The 21,019-nt window shown below is 42.7% G+C and overlaps 1 protein-coding gene across 2 annotated transcripts in view; it reads right to left on the bottom strand.

Moving 5' to 3' along the window:
* The window catches only part of ADGRD1 (adhesion G protein-coupled receptor D1), a 151,771-nt gene extending 131,776 nt beyond the window's left edge, over positions 1 to 19,995 (bottom strand). Inside the window, exons 1-5 of one of the 2 annotated variants that reach the window (XM_057745436.1) lie at positions 19,394 to 19,651; positions 19,266 to 19,302; positions 6,665 to 6,748; positions 4,447 to 4,542; positions 2,355 to 2,477 (exon numbers count right to left, since the gene is read on the bottom strand). In XM_057745436.1, the coding sequence (XP_057601419.1) occupies positions 2,355 to 2,477; positions 4,447 to 4,542; positions 6,665 to 6,748; positions 19,266 to 19,302; positions 19,394 to 19,459 (406 nt within the window). In that variant the 5' untranslated portion in view covers positions 19,460 to 19,651. Of the gene's footprint in view, positions 1 to 2,354; positions 2,478 to 4,446; positions 4,543 to 6,664; positions 6,749 to 19,265; positions 19,303 to 19,393 lie in introns of both variants that reach the window. The other variant, XM_057745437.1, reaches the window with a different exon arrangement.
* Positions 19,996 to 21,019: the final 1,024 nt, after the last annotated feature.

Here is a 21,019-nt window from a genome sequence, read left to right as displayed (position 1 = left end):
CAAATGGCCCGATGATCAAAGGGTCAGAGGTCTGTGATGAGCTGAAGGGCAATGGCCATCACAAAGGGGCCCCTCCATTCAGCCCCACCCGAATCAGAATTGGGGGGAGGGGTATTTCTCAAGAGACATTGGAAACTCCTATCTTCACGCAAATTTTTCCTATTTTTCAACATTGGCAGCTAATTAAAAAAATGTTAGCTCCATGCCTGCAAAACCAAACACAGCCACAGGCCAGAGTCAGCTCAGAGGGCCCTACTTTATGACCTCGGAGCTCAGGTAAAACTTTCCGAGAGCTCTCATTTGCAGTAGCAGGCTTCCCCACTCGTCCCATCGCTGTCACCCTTCACGGGCTGGACATCTGTCATAGTTCCCAGTTGTTGGAATTCCTGGGACCTCCCATCCCACGTGAGTCAGTTCCAGTCAGTAGCTGGGGATGTAGAGACACCTGTCCTCCGGAGAGAGGACGTTCCCTGCAGACCCAGGCAGAGACCCGCCAACCCCGCTTTCCTGACCGAGGGAGGGAAGGGGTGAGGCGGGCCCCGACTGTCCTCTTGCTTCTCTTAGTCCTTGTAGCTGAGGCGGGGCTGTTTTAAATTTAGAGAAATAAACAAGCCTGCTGTGTTTATAGGGCTGTTCGAATTCAGGAACAGCTTGAACTGCGGATTTGTAAACCTGGCCGTGGCTTTGGACCTCAAAACCCTTTCTCAAAACCCTGGGTTCTGCAAAGTCCAAGACGTCTCCTCCCACATGTTATCACCTTGTTAAGCTTTTGTTTACTTTTACTGGAATGGAACCCATGTGGCCCAGAGTCGAGAACAATGAATTCTTCACAGGGCTGTTTTGATAAGGCCGTTGGATGTCCAAAAAGCCTGAGGGCTTTCAAATCGGTTTATATTAAACTTTATTTTTTTCCTAGAAAGATGTTTATTTCCTTAGGATAATGCAACTTGGAGGCTTGAAGCTGATTTGGATGACAGAGAACAATTTCCCGGAAAGTTTTGAAATGTGGTTCAGATGTCCATTGTCTGAAGCTCAGATCCTAGAGAGCAGGTTACTTTTCTTTAAAAAAAAAAAAAATTATTTACTTATTTTCAGCTGTGTTGGGTCTTCGTTGCTGCGCACGGACTTCCTCTAGTTGCAGCAGGCGGGGGCTACTCTTCATTGTGGTAGGAGGGCTTCTCAGTGCAGTGGTTTCTCTCGTTGTGGAGCTCGGGCCCTCGGGTGCTTGGGCTTCAGTAGTCGTGACACATGGGCTCAGTAGTTGTGGCTCACAGGCTCTAGAGCATAGGCTCAGTAGTTGTGACACATGGGCTGAGTTGCTCCGAGGCATGTGAAATCTTCCCGGACCAGGGCTTGAACTCGTGTCCCCTGCATTGGCAGGTGAATTCTTAACCACTGCACCACCAGGGAAGTCCAGAGAGCAGATTACTTTTCACAGAAAAAGAAGGACTAGGTTCTTAACTTCTCTTTTGCATCTATGTGTTTCGTCCATGGCATTATTTTAACCACAGGCCTGCAACCTTCAGCTGGAACAGCTCTCTCCACTGCCCCACCAATCTCGATGGATATAAAAGGAACAAACCCATGGCACGAGTCTTAAAAGACACGCCCCACCCAGAGCCATTGCCAGCATCCTGGAGCCAGAAATATCATTCTGTGAGCCCCACCATCAATTTACTTCCCACAAACGCCACGGCCCCATCCAAATTCCAGGGTGACATCATCACTGCATCTGCTTTTTATGGAGGGTTCTTTTTTGTGTATTTCTTGGGTTTTTTGTTGTTGCTGTTTGTTTTTGCTTGACAAGATTAAATATTTTGCTCTCACACCTCTGCAAGACGGTGTTTTAATTCCATCTCCAGCATAGATGTAGAGAACAAACATATGGACACCAAGCCGGGGCGGGGGGGGGTGGTATAAATTGGGAGATTGGGATTGACATGTATACACTACTATATATAAAATAGACAACTAATGAGAACCTACTGTATAACACAGGGAACTCTATTCAATGCTCTGTGGTGACCTAAATGGGAAGGAAATCCAAAACAGAGGGGCTATATGTATACGTATAGCTGAATCACTTTGCCATACAGCAGAAACAAACACAATATTGTAAAGCAACTATCCTCCAATTTAAAAAAATTTCGGAGTAATTCCCTCTCCAGGACCAGTCTCTCATTAGAATTCTAGGTGTCTCCCCTCCGCTCAAAGCCCTTGACATTTGCAAGCATCCTGCAGCCAAACTTCACCTTCACATCTGCCATGGCCCAGAGCAACAGATGCCACCTGACAATGAAATGAACTAAAAAAGAAAAAAAAAAAGAAGAAGAAGAATGGGAGGCATCACTCACCCTCAGGGCCACACTGTGCTGGGTTACTGATGCAGGAGGCTTTGTAACTTCCGTAATAGAGAAATGTGACTCCTTTTTCCTCCTTGAGGTAAATGCCTTTGTTGACCTTTCCTTCTACAATATCTAAGTGAGAAGAATGGCAACATCGTAGATTAATAATCGCATGAAATAAAAAGTCCAGAGACGTGTCAGGCTTACAAACAACTTCCATCTAAATAGACTGTACTATTTATATTTATAATTAAATATTTCTAACATAATATATTATCATATAATATGAATGGTGGTTAACATTTCATAATTAAGAACTAAATTATAAATAATATACCCTCATGTCAATATTAGACAATAAATATTCTGTCCTGTTATTATTGTATCATATTAATTAATATCATACCAGTGTATAATATGTATTATAACATAACGTTATTATAAGTGCTATGTTTGCTGACAGTTGAGTTACCAGAAGCCAGGTGATTAGAATCTCCTACTGTCCTAAACTTTCATTCCATCCACCTCTTCATGAGCCCTTCTCACTGCCATTTTCACACTAGACTTTCCAAATGAAACACTGAGATTCAATATCAAATGTAAAACTATGCCTGAACTCTCTCTCCTTTAGAGTTCTCATTGAAAGCCTCTGATCCTAGACATGGGAACCCATGATTTTAAGAGAATCCATCTTCAGACTCTCGGAGGAAAACTCAGAGCTACACCTCAAGTCGTCCCAGAAGAGCCCACCAATGACAAGATGGCAGAGCCGGCAGTCCTGGCCGAGACGCCAGCTCCCTCATCATTTTGTTTGTCCCATTCCCATAGCAAACCTCTCTGATGATGTCAGTGTGATGTAAACAGTTTACAGAATTGATAAGCGAAGACTGTGAAAGCCAAGGGTGATGAGTCACATACCGTTGACTGGGAGTCAAAGTCACCCAGATGCCCCCTCTGCCCTGCGTCACGTGCCTCCTGCCCTCGGAGCTGTCAGCCCGGCTGAAGATGTACAGAAGCACTGGGGGCTCTTTGACCCAACCACTACCCCAGCTCAGATTTTCTGACAACCTTTGGCATGTGGATACCAACTCAGAGGGCTTCAACGTTTTTCCTTACTGTGTTTAAACTCATCATTTTTTTTTTTTATCTATCTCGTTTATTGCTGGGGGGAATCTACCTATTACAAAATTACATGAGCAACTCACAGTTGCAGGATTAAGTGAGGCTGTATAAACCTCTAGACCAGATTGTTTACCTGCCAAAATTAATTTTGGAAGCGAAACACCCCATAGTTGGAAGACCAATCGGGTTATATATGGTAAAAAGATCAAGAGTGAGACCAAAATTATCTGAGCTGACTTTGAGTACTGACCAGATAGCTGCCCAGTTGCTATGGACCATTCTATTCTGTGCTGCATAAGAAAAATCTGAAACATACGGTCTCTGGAGGTAATCATTTCACCAAGATAATCATTTAACCATGACTCTTTGGGGTGTGTGTCTTAGAAAACAGCTTCTAATGATTAAAAAAAAAAATTCCAGCTACAGAAGAAACACTGGTTTTAATGTTTGTAAGAGATCAAATTTTTGATGAGGTATTTTTTTAAGCTCTTTATTGGAATATAATTGCTTTACACTCTTGTACCAGTTTTTGAGGTACACCAAAGTGAATCAGCTGTATTTACACATGATGAGGTATTTTAAAATCGACTTTAATTTTCCATTCAAAGGGCATGTTTTTCCTCCTCCAAAGAATATAATCCACTTAAAAATTCAAACAAGTTCTATTTTTAGAAACTATCTCCTCTTGTGTCTGTCTTGTTCTGAAAACAAGCAGCTGGTTTGGAAAACTCTAGTCGCTTGAAAGCGTATAGACACCCCTAACATACTGCAATCTGTGATCATTCCTTTAGACCTAAGTCAAAGTCATTATCCTCAATACCCTGGATCTTTGGCTCTGTTTTATTTTTGGGGGGGGGGTGGGAATATTTGCTCGTTTGCTAGTCAAGATACAGTGAATTCACATAGAACCAACTTGAATTGGCCTTTCAATTCATTGCAGATCCAACCTCGACAGAACACAGAAGAAACACGTGCTCACCTACGGTTGCAGAGAAATTTGAGTAGGCAGAGTCATTGGTATATACAAAGGTAGAATTATGGGAAGGAAGCACAGTGAGGTTGTGGGTTCGTAATGCTGGGTGAAACAACAAAAGAAAAAAGCACAATGAATGAGTGACACAAAAAAACAAATGGAACCAACATATCTCTCAACTCAACACGCATGGGGAAGGGTGCCTTTCATCCCGCAAACATCTTGGGTTTTCTCTTCCAACCCCACCTCCCTCTTATTTATTCAGGGGACATTATCGCCACTCCACGGCCCCGTTCCGCCCCCAAACTAGGGCGTGATTGCCGCTGGATTTGGTTCCAATTTGCTTGTTCCAACTCCCATTCGGAGACTTAGTTGAGAGATATGAAATTGAACTTGGCCATAAAACAGCCTTCACAAAAGGATTAACAGTTGTGATGTCACAAGAACTGAGGAAACAGAAACACAGCATGAAAACAACTACATGTTATTATGACAAATGGACAAACAACACAGAATTCAGCGACAAATAACAAAGCAGTGTATCCACGCAATGATTTCCAACACCATTTAACTGTCCCCAGCAGTAAAACATGCTGATAGATTCTACTTTTTTTTTTTCGCCTTAAGAAGCCTGTAATTAAATTTAAGTACGCCAGTATCGCACTATGACATAAAGAATGGACCCAATAGAAAAGTGCAGTGAAACCTTCACCATTCAAGCGTTTTGGGACAAACACTAATGTAGTTCGGGTTTTATGGGAAATTAATACTTCGGGTGAACAAAATTCAACCACAATATGTAATTGTATCTGATAATCTGTGACAATGAAATGAGTTGAGGCGGTGAGAAGAGAAATATACGGATCATTATTTGAGCTCTTGTTTGAAGTAATTCCTAAAATGTTAGTGCCTGAGTCCTAAACAAGGAGCTATTTTGACAATGCGTTTTCCGCTTGGAATGATCTCCTCTCAAAGCTTTAAAATAAAGGCCTTGGGAAAAGAAAATTAGATTATAACAAGGGGAAACCATTTCTTTGAACCTGAGGCAGTCATGAAATAAACTATCACAGGGACATTCCATCCCTATGATCCAGACTATTTGGAGAAAATACGGAGCCCCAGTGGCACAGTGCAGGTTTTCATCGTGGCCGCCATTGCTGCCCGATAGGCAGACCAGCAAGAGGACAGCATCTTTCTGGAGGACCCTGCTCCTTGACTGAGCATCTCTGAGGATGCCAGTAGGACAGACATCAGCTGTAATGCTTCTCAATTTGCAAATTTTAAGAAAAAATATTTTAGAAGCAGAGGTGGTAATTTATGGTAGCACATGAAGTCCCAGGAATAAAGAAAATATCAGTGTGCTGGTGTGGAAAGCACAGTCATCAGCAATGTGTGGGGTTTTTTTTAATCTATTACAAAGAACCCGTATAGACAATCTGAGCATGTTCTAGGATGGCTGAACATAAATCCCCTGCTGTACACATTAGTCATTGGACATAATCAAGAGGAATAAGAAAATAAAAATTAAAATGTCAAAGCATCCCAAATCACTCAAAATTTAGACTTTACAAAAGCTTCTTATTGGAATGGGAAAAGTGCTCAGGGCTGTCTGGGGTTTCTCCTTCCAGCAAATGTCTGACCTGAGTCAGATAGCAACTCTATTTTTCATGGAATTGGGGACCATTGGAAGTATCTTAGGTTATGTTTGATGTTTTTCTAAGGGGGCTGCCAGTGATGTGTAGAGGAGCTGATGGGTAGGTGGAAGGTATATTTGCTAAGTGAAATCGTGACCCCACAAACAGGGGGTCAGTCTTCGTTGGCACAACCTTCGGCCCTAGGTTCCAATGGGCCCCTGCTCTAGCAGGCATGTAGATCACTCCACTTGTGTCCATTTAGAAAACATACATCTGGACTCGTACAGAGACTGATCCATCATGTACAGCTTAAAGCTGAAAACAGCTGCTTTTGTTTTAAGGGTGTTGGAGGAAATACACATCTTAATATTTTGAAGCACAAATTCTGTCCTTCAATCATAAAAACATATAAAAGCTCTAGAACAATACTTTGCAATAACAATGATGGGGGAAGCTACACAGATGTTTATTCATCTCCATCTTCCTGGCTTCAGAGCAGATGCTGTTTGTTCCCTGTCGCTCCCGACGGCCCCTGATTCCCCAGGGACACCCATTCCTGGGGCTCCGGTTACTGTCCCCACCCCGTCTACCTCCAGTTGTCTCCTGAAGTTCGTGGATCCCGTCCACATTTTCCAACGGCCAGTAATGGGAAGCAGAAGCCAAGACCTCAAACCCTTGGGGGAGAAAAGAATAAAAACGTTACATCACCATCAGGAAAGAAAGAGCTGGACATAAGGAACTACTTACCACCTACATCAGGAATTGGGGGAAGAGTAAAAGTATCAGAGTGACTGTGGGATGTATTCAAGAGGCATTTGAATGGATTCAATACCAACTCCCGGTTTTCAAAAAACTCAATAAACTAAATGAATGTTTTTGCAGAATAAAACATAACAAATAGGAATAGAGAGATGCCTTTTAACCAGAGAAAATAAAAGCCACCATGCCTAATGGTGCAACACAAGAAGCATGCCCACACATGTCAGAAAAAGACAAGAATGTCCGTTATCCCATTATTACTTCTTGTGTTTTTAGAAGACATAGCTGATGCCATCAGACAAGAGAAAAAATAAGGTTGAAAAAGAGGAGGAAACCAACACCGATATTGCGCAGACATTGTGTGAGTTTCTTTAGAATACTTCATTTCATTCCAGTGATAACCTATAAAGTAACTGTGCTCTCAGCCCATCTGTTAAGACAAGGAATAAAATGACCCCTCAGCAGCCACCCAGCTGACTGGTTTTAGATGCAGCCCTCCATATGTGTCTCCCGAGTTGGTCCTGACCTTTCTATGATCTCTCTGCTTCCGCCGCACTAAAAGTGAATCCTTTCAAAATTCCCTTTATGAGCCTTGTACTTTGAGTAGACAACATTTTGTGCAGGTGTGTTTTTTTCTATTCTGCTCTTCCCAATACCATATGAATTATTTCATTTTTTTTCTTTCTGACTCTCATAATCGAGTTTGGGTAAGAGTCCCTGGGGAGGCTTCACCATCACACACTCAACCGTTCTCCTAACTTGAATCTTCTTTTGGATTAGTTATCTGTGAACAGTTCCCAGAAGTGGAAATAATGGTCCAGATGACTAAATAATAACCAACTGCCTTGAACGTCTGCCAGATCACAGAAAAGTTAAAATTAATAAAGTAATCCGTGTTGTTCATTGTAAAAAATATTTCTTGAGGAGATAATATGATCATTATTTTCAAGTGATGTATGCCTGATAATGAAAATGAAAAACTATTACAAATAAGAAAAGAATTTGGTAAGTGAAAAACTGTTACAAACAGTAAAAGAATTTAGTAAGGAGGCTGATACAGACTAAATATGCAAATGTCAATAGCTCTCCTGTATTCAAATAATAATGCTAAAAAGTAAGAGAGAAGGTCTCATTCATAAGTGCAGCCAATAAAGAGAAGACATTTAAGAACAAAAGAATAAGAACTACACAACAATCTCATGTAGAAAACAATAAAATCATACTGAAGGATGTAAAAGAACCCTTGAATAAATGAAGGACTTAACCTATTCTTGATTTTAAAAACTCAAAACTCATGAAACTATCTACTAAAAATCTTTTAAAAATATACAAGTGAACTTATTTACAAAACAGAAACAGACTTACAGACATAGAAAACAAACTTGTGGTTACCAAAGGGGGAAGTGGGGGAGGGATAAATTAAGAGCTTGGGATTAAAATATACCCACTACTATAAATAAAATAAATAACCAACAAGGACCTACTGTACAGCACAGGGAACTACACTCAATATCTTGTAATAACCTGTAATGGAAAAGAATCTTTGAAAGAATATATATGTATACGTATATGTATAACTGAGTCACTTTGCTGTACACCTGAAACTAACACAACATTGTAAATCAACTATATGTCATTAAAAGTTTTAAAAAATAAAAAAAAAAATTAAATCTACTCTCCTTCAATCAATATATAAATATTAGGAAATTTGCTATAAAAATGCTGAGAATTTTTTCTGTCAGAGAAAGCTGATTATGGAGCTTAGAGAGAACAGTAAATGGTAAGAATAACCAAGAAAATCTGGAGCAGGGACATCAAAGGTTAAGGAGAGGGGTTAGCACTAGCAGATACTAAGACACAGCATAAAGCCACCACAATAAATATGATTTGGTACGACACACAAATAGATGCTTCAGTGGGGAAAAAACCCATAAATATTCCCAAGCAAATATGAAAATTTAGACTTTTATAAAGCTGGTATTTTAAATCACAGGAGAAATGTTATTCAACGAAAAGCATTAGAACCAGTCAGCCATCTATAAAAAATTAAAACCCTTACCTCACACTTTATACATGAACAATTTCCAGATGGATCAAATATTAAACATAATAAGATGAAACATAAAACTTCTGAGGAAAACAGGTTATAAATTTGAAATTTTTAATGTTTTAAAAATTTTTAATAACTAAAAAATTTTTAATTAAAAATTTTCAAGTTCCTATGCATAAAATTTTTAAAATTTCCTGTACATAAAATGAATCAAGCTAAGTAAAACTGGGGAATGATATTTATATAATAAGTAGAATAGAAATGTACTGGTTTATTTTTAAATGTGTTAAATTTATTATATTAATGAAACTCCTATTATCCATAAAATTTAAACCAACAGAATACTGGGGCAAAGGGCATAGGTAGTTCAAAGAAAAAAAAAATGCAAATTATCTTTAGAAATATGGAAAGAAGCTCAAATCTTCTCATAATTTTATAAAGCATGTTAAAACTACAATGAGGTAGTCTATTCACTTAGACCGGCAAACAAAAAGTTGCATATACTGAGCTGGCAAGTTCTACCACCTTTCTGGTGGGGGTTCAAATCAGTATAGCCTTTCTGGGAGGCAATATGGTGATAGCTATCAAAATTTTAAATGCACATTCCATTTGACCTAGTAATTCCACTCCTAGAAATCTATCATATTCTCACAGTATGATCAAAGACCTATGTACAAGGGTATTTGTTGCAGAATTTCTAAAAGAGTAACAAAAACCTGCAAACAGCCTACATTCTCATTTACAGAGGGCTGGCTAAATAAATATAGAACATCTATATTATGGTCTAGGGTGTAGCTAGGATAAATAATGAGGCTTATTTACATATACCAATATAGAATGTTCTTTAAGTTATATTGTTAAGTTAAGGAAAATCAAGGTGAGAAAAAATGTGTGTACTATGAACTATTTTGTGTAAAATACAGTTGTTCAGTGGGCAGGGGAAAGAGAAAGAGAGACGGGTGCTTGGAGGTATACCCTAGAAACTGAGAACAGGATTTTGGGGGTGAGGAAATTGAGGAATTGTGTGTAAGATATGAGAAGATTTCCATTTCTGTTCCCTTTGAAAATTCGAATCTGTATCCCTTTAACAAGTATTTTAAGACTTGCTTTCATGATTAAAATGACCATAGGTAACGTCAATACTAAAATTTCAGATGAGGGCTTCCCTGGTGACGCAGTGGTTAAGAATTCGCCTGCCACTGCAGGCGACACTGGTTCAAGCCCTGGTCCTGGAAAATCCCACATGCCTCGGAACAACTAAGCCGGTGTGCCGCAACTACTGAGACTGCGTTCTAGAGCCTGCAAGCCACAACTACTGAAGCCCGAGGGCACGCACCTAGAGCCCATGCTCTGCAATAAGAGAAGCCACCGCAATGAGAAGCCTGAGCACCACAAGGAAAAGTAGCCCTTGCTGGCCGCAACTAGAGAAAGCCTGGGTGCAATAGAGAACACCCAACACAGTCAATCAATCAATCAATCACTTTCAGATGAAAATTGAAGCACTCTAACATCTGACTTTCTGTCCACAGGATGCCAAACATGTGCCCTGGTCCAGGTCATCGGGTCTTTTTTGTTTGTTTGCATCTGTGAGGCTGTCCCTTCAGGATTATGCATTATGGAGATGCGTCCAAAGTGGAAGCCAAGGACAAAGCTAGTTCTACAACAGGGGCCAAAGAGAGGTAGCTGTGCAGCCACCTAACCCTCTTGTACATGTTAGGGACTTACTTGATGTTCACTGGGAGTGGTTCTACTCCAGGATCGCAGTGGTGAAATTATGAAATGCAAAAATCAAAAATATTCATTTTGGGGACTTCCCTGGCAGTCCAGTGGTTAGGGCTCCACACTCCCACTGCACGGGGCACGGGTTCCATCCCTACTCTGGGAACTAAGACCCCCCAAGCCGTGCTGTGTGGCCAAAAACTATATATTCATTTTCATTTCTACCATGCTTTTTTTCTAAAATCTGAGATACTCATGTTGAAGAGGTGAAAACATCACTGATTTGTTATTCAGCTCATCTGGGGAAAAAAAATCGGAAAAGGAAATAACATCTGTTGACCGAAGAACAGATGTTGCATCTTCAGAACCCTCATCTTCATGAAGTAGAGCCTGTGGGTAATAAAATCTCTTCCTATCAACTCCATGTACAAATGGCCGCATCCTTTCTGGGCAGAAAGGCTGACAGAATCAAAGGATGGTGTTTTGTTCACATAGAAAGACCCCCCACCCCACCCCGTGCCAAACCAGCCAGTGCCCAGAGATGGGAAGTGTCATTGGTGGGGGGTGGGGGGGGGCAGTCTGTGATAGGGAGAGGGCCCGCCGAGCCGTATCACTGTGCGGCAGACGGGGGTGAAACACCCACCAAATGGCTGATGTCTTGTAACGATCCACACTGAACTTGTCCAACAGACTGGACATAAGTAATGAAGGGGGTGCAAACTGAAATATCCAAGGGGGCCAGGGGCATGAGGCCAGGGATGATGTTCACTATGGTTTCCAACCTGGAAGGCTCAGGCGCAGATGATCAGAACAGATGCTGTAAACAGATACCTGGGTCATCTCCTGAGTTTCTCACTGCTGGGTCTCAGGGTGGTGGAGGCTGGGGCAGCTCGGAAAATGAGTGTCCTGTCTAAAGAAAGGGGCTGCTTCCCAGGCCAAATAATTCTGCCTCTGAAGGAAGACTTGCCAGGTATTGCCAGCTCTCCCACTTTCAAAAAGAAGTCAGAAATCCAGATTTTTAAAAGTTGAAATCTCCCCAATTGTTAATGCTAGCAACTAAAGTTGTTGTTTTTTTAATTGAAACATTGTGTGGGGATTTCCCTGGTGGTGCAGTGGTTAAGAATCTGCCTGCCAATGCAGGGGACATGGGTTCGATCCCTGGTCTGGGAAGATCCCACATGCTGCAGAGCAGCTAAGCCCGTACACCACAACTACTGAGCCCACATGCCACAACTACTGAAGCCCAAGCACCTAGAGCCCTTGCTCTGCAACTAGAGAAGCCACTGCAATGAGAAGCCCGTGCACCGCAACGAAGAGTAACCCCTACTCACCACAACTAGAGAAAGCCCACGTGCAGCAATGAAGACCCAACACAGCCAATAAAAAATTAATTAATTTTAAAAATTAAAAAATAAACATTGTGTGGTATCAACAAGACGTGCCAAAGAACTGAATTAAACACATAGATTCCCTTTTATGACCTGAGTTAACAGCTCATGGCCCTAAAAGTGTCAGAAGAAGATCTCATTCTTTTGTGAATAAGATACTCCAGTTATTTTCCCAAAAAGGAGGTGACGTGAGATCTTTTGGTTGTAAAATCACCCTGATTTTCACCAAATAAACTCTCACAGACTAAATGTCTACTTAGACACGACAGCAGCCAAGGTTCATACAGGGCCTTCAAAACAATCCCCCAGCCCTAAAACATAAATTAAGAGGGAAACAGATTTTCAGCCTATATCACCACAATTATAAGTCAGTTCTTCAGACGTACAGATGGCCAACAGGCACATGAAAAGATGCTCAACATCGCTAATTATCAGAGAAATGCAAATCAAAACTACCATAAGGTACCACCTCACATCAGTCAGAATGGCCATCATTTAAAAGTCTACAAATAATAAATGCTGGAGGGGGTGTGGAGAAAAGGAAACCCTCCTACACTGCTGGTGGGAATGTAAATTGGTGCAGCCACTATGGAGAACAGGATGGAGGTTCCTTAAAAAACTAGAGCTACCATATGACCCAGTGATCCTACTCTTCAGCATATATCCAGAGAAAACTATAATTCAAAAAGATACATGCACCTCTATGTTCACAGCAGCACTGTTTACAATAGCCAAGACATGGAAGCACCCTAAATGTCCATCGACAGATGAATGGATAAAGAAGATGTGGTACAGATACACAATGGAATATTACTCAGCCATAAAAAGAAAATAATGTCATTTGCAGCTACATAGATGGACCTAGAGATTACCATACTAAGTGAAGTAAGTCAGAAAAAGACAGACAAATATCATAAAATGTCACTTACATGTGGAATGGAAAATATGACACAAGTGAATTTATCTACGAAACAAAAACAGACTCACAGACACAGAGAATAGACCTGTGGTTGCCAAGGGGGAGAGGTGGGGGGGCAGGGAAGGATCGGGAGCTTGAGATTAGCAGACGTAAGCTTTCATATATAGGATGGATAAACAATGAGGTCCTACTGTGTAGCACAGGGAACTATATCCAATCTCCCGGGATAGACCATCAGGGAAAAGAATATGAAAAAGAATATATATGTGTATACCTGAGTTGCTTTGCCGTATAGCAGAAATTAACACAACATTATAAATCAACTATACTGCAATAAACAAAGTTTTTTAAAAAATCAGCTCTTCAGGAATAATTTTTCGTCCTTATTTAATGTTTTGTTGAGGAGGGCGCAGGGAGGGAGGAATATCAGTATTCAAAAAGAAAGTTACTAAAATCTTTATTTTTTCCCTTTTCACCGTATCTTCCAGATTCCCCGTTCCATCCCTTGCCTGTCACTCACTCTGTGTGTCAGTACAGGGGCACCCTCACCCCTTGAAACTGGGCAGGGAAACAGGTCTCCCAGGCTCCACTGACTTCACTCGACAGACATCTACACCACATGGAGGAAAACTGGTCCCTGAGGGTTTGGGCAGATCTGCCCCCCCCACCCCCGCTTGGCCCGTGGCCCACCAAGCTCATTGCCCAGTGGGACGCGCCTGCTGACCCCCCACCCGGAGGTCTCTTCTCTCGCTGTGCCTGACCGGCCCTGTCATTCAAGTCTCAGCCCACAGGACGCCCCCTCAGAGAGGCCTGCACTGATCATCCCTCGTCACCCCACCACCCGCTCTTTCTGCCGTCTGCCTGTTTTGTCTTCTCATGACGCCTACACTATAATTTGAAAGTTCCTGTTTGTTAGTGTATTTGCTTGTTGTCTGTCTCCTATCTCAGACTCTTTGTGACTTGAGTGCACGATATTTGTTCTGGTTGCACCGTAGCCCGGTGTCTAAGACACAGCCTGGGCGGGGTGTGCGTGTGTGCGCGCGCACGCGTGCCTGTGTCAGAAATCCAGGTTTTCACCAGATTCGCAGACTTCGAAAAGAAACTTACGGTTACCAAAGGGGAAATGTGGGGGGAGGGAGAAATTAAAAGTCTGGGATTAACACACACACACTACGGTATATAAAATAGATAAACAACAAGGCCCTGCTGTCTGGCACAGGGAACTATATTCAGGATCCTGTAATAAACCATAATGGAAAAGAATCTGAAAAATAACACATATAAAACTGAATCAGTTGGCTGTACACCTGAAACTAACACAACATTGGAAATCAACTATAATATAAAATAACAAATTGAAAAAAAGAAATCCACATTTTTACATTTGAAATCTCCCCCAAATTTTAATGTTAGATATTAATTCTTAAAAACTATATAGATGAGGCACATGAAAAGCTGCTCAACATCACTAATTATTAGAGAAATGCAAATCAATCAAAACTACAATGAGGTATCACCACACACCACTTAGAATGGGCATCATCAGAAAATCTACAGACAAAAAATGTTGGACAGGGTGTGGAGAAAAGGGAACCCTCCTACACTGTTGGTAGGAACGTAAATTGGTACAGCCACTATGGAGAACTGTATGGAGGTTCCTTAAAAAACTAAAAATGGAATTACCATGTGACCCAGCAATCCCACTCGTGGGCACATACCCAGAGAAAATCATAATTCAAAAAGACACATGCACCCCAATGTCCATTGCAGCACTATTTACAATAGCCAGCTCATGGAAGCAACCTAAATGTCCATCAACAGATGAATGGATAAAGAAGATGTGGTACATATATACAATGGAATATTATTCAGCCATAAAAAGAACCAAAATTGGGACATTTGTAGATATATGGATGGAACTAGAGGCTGTCATACAGAGTGAAGTAAGTCAGAAAGACAAAAACAAATGTATAGTAACGCAGATATACAGAATCTAGAAAAATGGTAGAGATCAACTGGTTTGCAAGGCAGAAAAAGAGACACAGACGTAGAGAACAAACATATGGACACCAAGAGGGGAAACCGGGGGGGTGGAGGTGGGGTTGGTGGTGAATTGGGAGATTGGGATTGCCATGTATATATTACTAATAAGAAAAAAATATCAAATTGTACACTTTAAATATAAGCAGTCTATTGTATGTCAATTATATCTCAATAAAAGTCCTTAAAAAAACTATATTAAGTGAGATTGATGATGAAATTGCAATAATGAATAAATAAAAGAATAAACCTAGAAAGACTACTTCTGTAATTCTGATGCTCCCCAATCTCTATTTGCCAAATTTCCAATTGCTCACTAGGGTATGAACATTATTTTAAAAAATTATAACATAAACACTTCTGTGTTTGCACTAGGGTGATGAAGAATGAAGTTCCTGCCATGACCTAGTGGCTCTGAGGGTCCTTTATAAGATACAACACGATGTTGGTGACAGTTGCTAACTAGACTTACTGTGCTGATCACAGCAGGATGTATACAAATACTAAATCATGATGTTGCCCACCTGAAACTCATTACTAATTTTATGTGCTAGTTATAACTCAATTAAAAAAATAAAAATAAATAAAGGGAACAAACAGTTGGTTCACACAGAAAAAAAAAAACCACTACGTAACCATGGGAATGATAATTACGATAATCACCTGCCTTAGCCTCCCTGCCCTCTAAATGGGGCTGCTGAGGTGAGCTGCCGCCACCTCCTGGAAATAGAACCAGCCACTCCGTGTCCCCCAGGGTCAGGAAACTTCTGGATAATGACATGGTTTATTAAGTCTCCTCATTACAAAAGTTATCTGTAAAAGGCATGTTTATAAACTGTTTTTAAGTGGTGTGCAATTTCCCGGCCGTTTCCATTTATGGATTTAGATTTATCCACTATCACAGCTTCCTAGCACTGTCCTTGGGGCCAGAGCAAGAAATCGGGCAGCCTGGGGCCAGAGAAAAGGATCCAGATGTGGGATGGGTTCCCTAGTGTCCCCTCTCTGGGACTCACCTCCATCATCTCTCGAATGGGGAGGTAGGCTAGAATAGCCCCTGGTGGTCCTTCCAACAGCATGCTATAATTTGACACAAAATGACAATGCACAGTCACATTGCTCATGCATTGTGATAACACACATGCTTAAAATGATTTGAAGTTGTTTTTCAATTATTGATGAAACTAAACACCAATCTACGTGGTAGAAACAAAGACCAGGGAAATATCTAGTTTCCTGGGCTAGTGTAGACAGACAAGCCAGGTAACAAAGCCAAAACCCCACCTGGGGGGTTGAAGTCACACAGGCTGGCTCTTATCGGGGACTCAGTTCATCAGACAACCAGCAAAGCTTCAACTGACAGCACATCGTCCAGCCAACAGATATTTACTGAGCACCTACTGTGTGTAAGGCACAGGGCTGGCTGCCATACCGAGAAAGCAGGAAACACTTATTAGTCCTCCTAGAACCTTAGAAAGGAAACTTTGGTGTGATTGTGATGGAAAATAGGCTGCCCTTCAGGACAGCCTCTACTGCGGACCTTGGCTCACCTAACATCCCGCGTGCACCTCCCCCACTGGGCTGACCACGCTGTTCTCATTTTCAACAATCTCTTTATGAGTCTAACTCACCCAAATTCCTCCAAATGTGACAGTCCTTAGGTTACCACTGTCTTATTAGCTCTGGGACCTTGGGCAAATCAGTTACTGTCGAGAAAGAACACTTCCTCACCTGGAGGCTGACAAAGCTGCTTCTGAGTATCGCAGGGATTCTACGTAAAACACCCAATACACCATCCTATTGGTATTTTTATTTACTGCTTAGTGGTCCTTATAATAAAATGCTGCAATCTATATAGCCATTCCCACACTGATGGGTATTCAGGGTGTTTCTGAATTTCTTCCCATTATAATGGGGTCTCTGCATGTTTACTGCATGCCTGGGTGGATGCCCTTGGGAGGAAGTCCTGGGAATCAGGTTTCTTCCACTGGGCTCCCCTTGGGATGCTACAGGCTTCAGGGTCAGAAGCAGAAATGCATCAAGCCTCCCAGGTGCTGATGACAGGGGTGAGACTTTTCCACAGGAAAGGGGGTTGAGCAGAGTCCAAGATGTAGGAAGAGAAGACAAAATAAAAGGACTGGAGAAGGAGGAGGGAGAGGAAGAAAACAAGGGAGAAAGGATGACAAGAAACAAAAGGAGAGAGAAGGAAAGAAAGAAGAAAAGAAGGAAGGAGGGAGGAAGGAAGTGGGGAAGGAGAGGAAGCAACAGGGTTTCATCCATAGGGAATAAAAAAAAAATCTAGATGTTCAATAAATATTAGCCTTCATCGTTATTCTGAAAAGGAAGGAAAGTGGGAGGAAGAGAAGGAAATAAAGTTTTAAAATCTGGGGTCACCAAGAAGGGGAAGAGGGGTTGGATGAACTGGGGGATTGGGATCAAAATATATACACTACTATGTATAAAATAAATAACTAAAGAGAACCTACTGTACAGCACAGGGAACTCTACTCAATACTCTGTGGTGACCTAAATGGGAAGGAAATCCAAAAAAGAGGGGATATATGTATACATACAACTGATTCACTTTGCTGTACAGCAGAAACCAACACAACATTGTGAAACAACCGTACTCCAAAAAAAGTAATAAAACAATTTTTTAATTAAAATAAAATAAAAAATTAAAAAGTGGGGTGAGGGAGAACCAGAAGAAAGAGAGATTGCTGGAGATGGGAGAAGTTTGACAAGGAAGAAACTCTCGTAGCTACAGAGCAAAGTTGACAAGGCAGCTTACAAACCCAAACTACCGTTGCTGTAGTTTTCCACGGAGGCTTCAGTGTCTGTTGCTTCTTTTTAATAATATTTCTGTGATAGTCATTATTATTATTATTTCTCATAGTTAGTTGATCAAGAAATTTTTTTTTCTACCCTAAATTAGGATGCGAGAGGAGCAGTTTCTCTAAGGAACCAAGACTGAGTTCAAGGTGCTCCTTGAAGCTAAGGGTCAAGGACGTGAGTGGACGTGGGTGGCCGTGGCCAAGGCACAACATGGGAAACACCCTACAGCTTCCTGTCCCACCCTGACTGGGTCCGGGGTCTTAAGGCTGCCTTGTCACTCTGCCCCACCTTCCTGGTCACACAGCTGCCCCTCATCTCTCTTGGGAAAGCAGCGTGAGCTGTGAGGCATGGATTAGAAGCAAGGCACTCATAGCCTCCCTGTAACGCGATGTTGGATGATGGCTTTATCCCCAAACCTTTCCGCATTTTGGATAAGGAAAGGGGAGCCTGTGAAAATTCACCTTCACATCCTTTTCAACGGAAGATTGAACTTGAACATACGGTTGAAAGAGAGACAGCAGAGCCCCTGTACCACTGAGACGGCAGGTGGAGGCGGTGGCGATGGCGGGATGTCCCAGCACCCACCGTGAGGGCCACGTCACTCCAAAGGGGAAAGAGCCCCGCCCCACATCCACCCTCACCCAGCACAGTGCTGGTGCTCCCACGGGACCGGGGCGGTCTCCTGGGACCCGGCTTTGCACCTGGATGGGGCCAGGGATGCTGCGCCCACCATCTCCGGTGGGTCATAGAGGTGGCAGGCCTGCTTGTGGTAGTAACAATGACCGGAGACACACTCACCCCAGGCCGGGCTTCTCACAGCTCCCAAGCAAGGGCTTGGGGATATTACAGTGGGGTCCCCTCCGACCAAGCACATGCCAGCCAAGCAGCAGACGGGAACAAGGGCCAGCAAAGCAAATTCCCGGGGCCACCACGCGGCCCTCCTCCTCTGGCAAGGGGCAGGGAAAGTTTTCACACCTCCTCCGTCCTCCCCGAGGAAAGCCTCAGGGAGATGCTTCCAGCCTGAGGACTCAGGATGGCAAAGGGAAAGCGGACCCAGCCTTGTGGGTGAGGGGTTTCCTCAGAGGGTCTGGAGGAGTCCAGCTCCCATCAGAGGGACAGGGACAGAATGGTGTTGGGAGGATGCTCTAAGTCAGTTCAAGTGAATCTGTGCTGGAGACACATAATGTGAGTCAAAGACAGAAGATGCTCCACCTGTGAACATCCCATTTCCTGAAACACAAGGTTTCAAATGCCCCAGAACCAGAGGCATCCAGGCGTGGAGAGACCTGATTCTCCAGGTCGGAGGTGGAGGATGATGAGTGACCCGTGGGACAAGGTGTCAGGAGAGCTGGCGGGGCCAGAGGAGCCCAAGAAGGGCCCCTCACCCACAGCCTCAGAGACAAACAAGCGAACTGCTTCCAGACGCCGGGCTGTACAGGGAGGGCAGGTAGTGAGCGGACCGGGAGGGAAGCTGCCTTACTTACCTGGATGGGCTTGTGACCTGGCATCGGCTCCATGCACCTGCACACAAAACACCACATTGTAAGACCTGCGGGGAACCTCCCAGCAGAAACCTAGTCCCACCTCAGTGAGCACCGCCTTGGGACATTACCTGAAAATCACAATAAAATAACAGCAGCCAGGAGTGCCAGCAGCAAAGAGGCAGCAGCTTCCTCATGGTTTTCTCGGAGGTGAAAATGGGATCCGATTGGAATTCCTGAGGGTCTGTGACAAAGCGTCGCCTTTAACTTTCACTTCCTTGGGAAAGCGACATTTTCACAGGTTCCAGAAAGAAGAAAACCATCTGTTTCACTGAAGTTTGTGAACTGCAGAGAGTTAAGGCAGAGTGGTGAGAGTTAACGGGTGTTTCCTCCTCTTCTCCAACCTCAAGAGTCTTCGGTGATCAATAAACACACGGGAAGATCAGACCAGCCCTGGGACGTGGGGGAGCAGAAGCACAGCTTCTGATCACAGCTCCTGAGAAGCAATCCAGGGCTGTGACTGCAGTGCCGAGGCTCCGGGGGGGATCATGGGTCCCTCACGCTTTTCTTGTTCTGTCAGGAGTCTTCGTGTGTCTCCATCCAGGTTCGGAGTTGGAAGTTTCTCTTTTTCCTGGAAGTGGGAGGAATTGTGTCTGGGGCTCTCAGACTCCCCGGCTGGTGCGTTGCTGTCCAAGTCGTTCTGGTGTGACTCAGGCTTATACCTCGTCCGTCCGTCTGTCCCCCAGTGCTTGGGGTGGAGAGAGTGAGTGATGTAAGACTCTCTCCTCAAACTTTGTTCTGTTCTGCTTCTCTGTTTATATCCTGCGGCTGCTGTGTCCTTCCTGGGTCCTAACACCGATCTGTTAAGAACCACTGGGAATTATTTTCAGGATCTGAGGTTCAGAAACAGAGCAGACAGACACGGGGTGTATACATACATTAGCTGCCTTCCCCCAGCATCTCAAAGTCAGCATAAATATTAACAAATACAAAAAGTACAACAGACCATAAACTCTGTTTAGAGCGGGGTCTTTTGTCTGCCCAAAGAAAGAAGTAAGGTGATTTAGGGATGGAAAAAGAAAATACACCGCATCCCCCACCCCAACCACTCTGCGCGTGATGCTGGCCCCGTATTCTCTTTAACCCTTTCAAAGACGAATGAAACTATTTACAAGGTGCACTGTGCGACTATACCAAACCCCACAGTGCCCCCACCCCCAGCATCCAGGGTAGTGTTCTCAAGGTGATAGCAAAGTGTCAGACCCTTAGCCAGCCTCACCCCACTTTACTAGAGACCAAAACTGTATCTAATCTATACTGCATACATGTACACACACACACATACACACACACACACACACACATGATTATAACCACTGCTATAATATGCTATGTGATTTAAATAACACTTACCTCACTGTACCATCTCCAAGGCTTACTGGCTGTGTGCTCTTAGGCAAGTTACTAAACCTCTCTGTTTCAAATTCCTCATCTGTAAAATGGAGGTGATAGTTCCCGCTTCATAGAGTTTGTAACAAGAAATGAGATGATACATATAAGGTTCTCAAAGCAGTGCTTGGAAAATATGTAGCACTCCATAAATGCTTACTATTTTTTGCGAAGAAAAAAATATCACTCAATAAATGTTAGCTGTGATTATTATTATTATAAAGTAGAAAATAACACCCATTAAATGTTAGCTAATATTATTAGCTCCTTTGTCCTGACTTTAAATGGGAACAGAGTCCTGAGTACAT

This window comes from Hippopotamus amphibius, chromosome 8, assembly GCF_030028045.1.
Source record: "Hippopotamus amphibius kiboko isolate mHipAmp2 chromosome 8, mHipAmp2.hap2, whole genome shotgun sequence".
NCBI classification, from domain to species: Eukaryota; Metazoa; Chordata; class Mammalia; order Artiodactyla; family Hippopotamidae; genus Hippopotamus; species Hippopotamus amphibius.
This window is presented reverse-complemented; position numbering and strand designations above follow the sequence as displayed.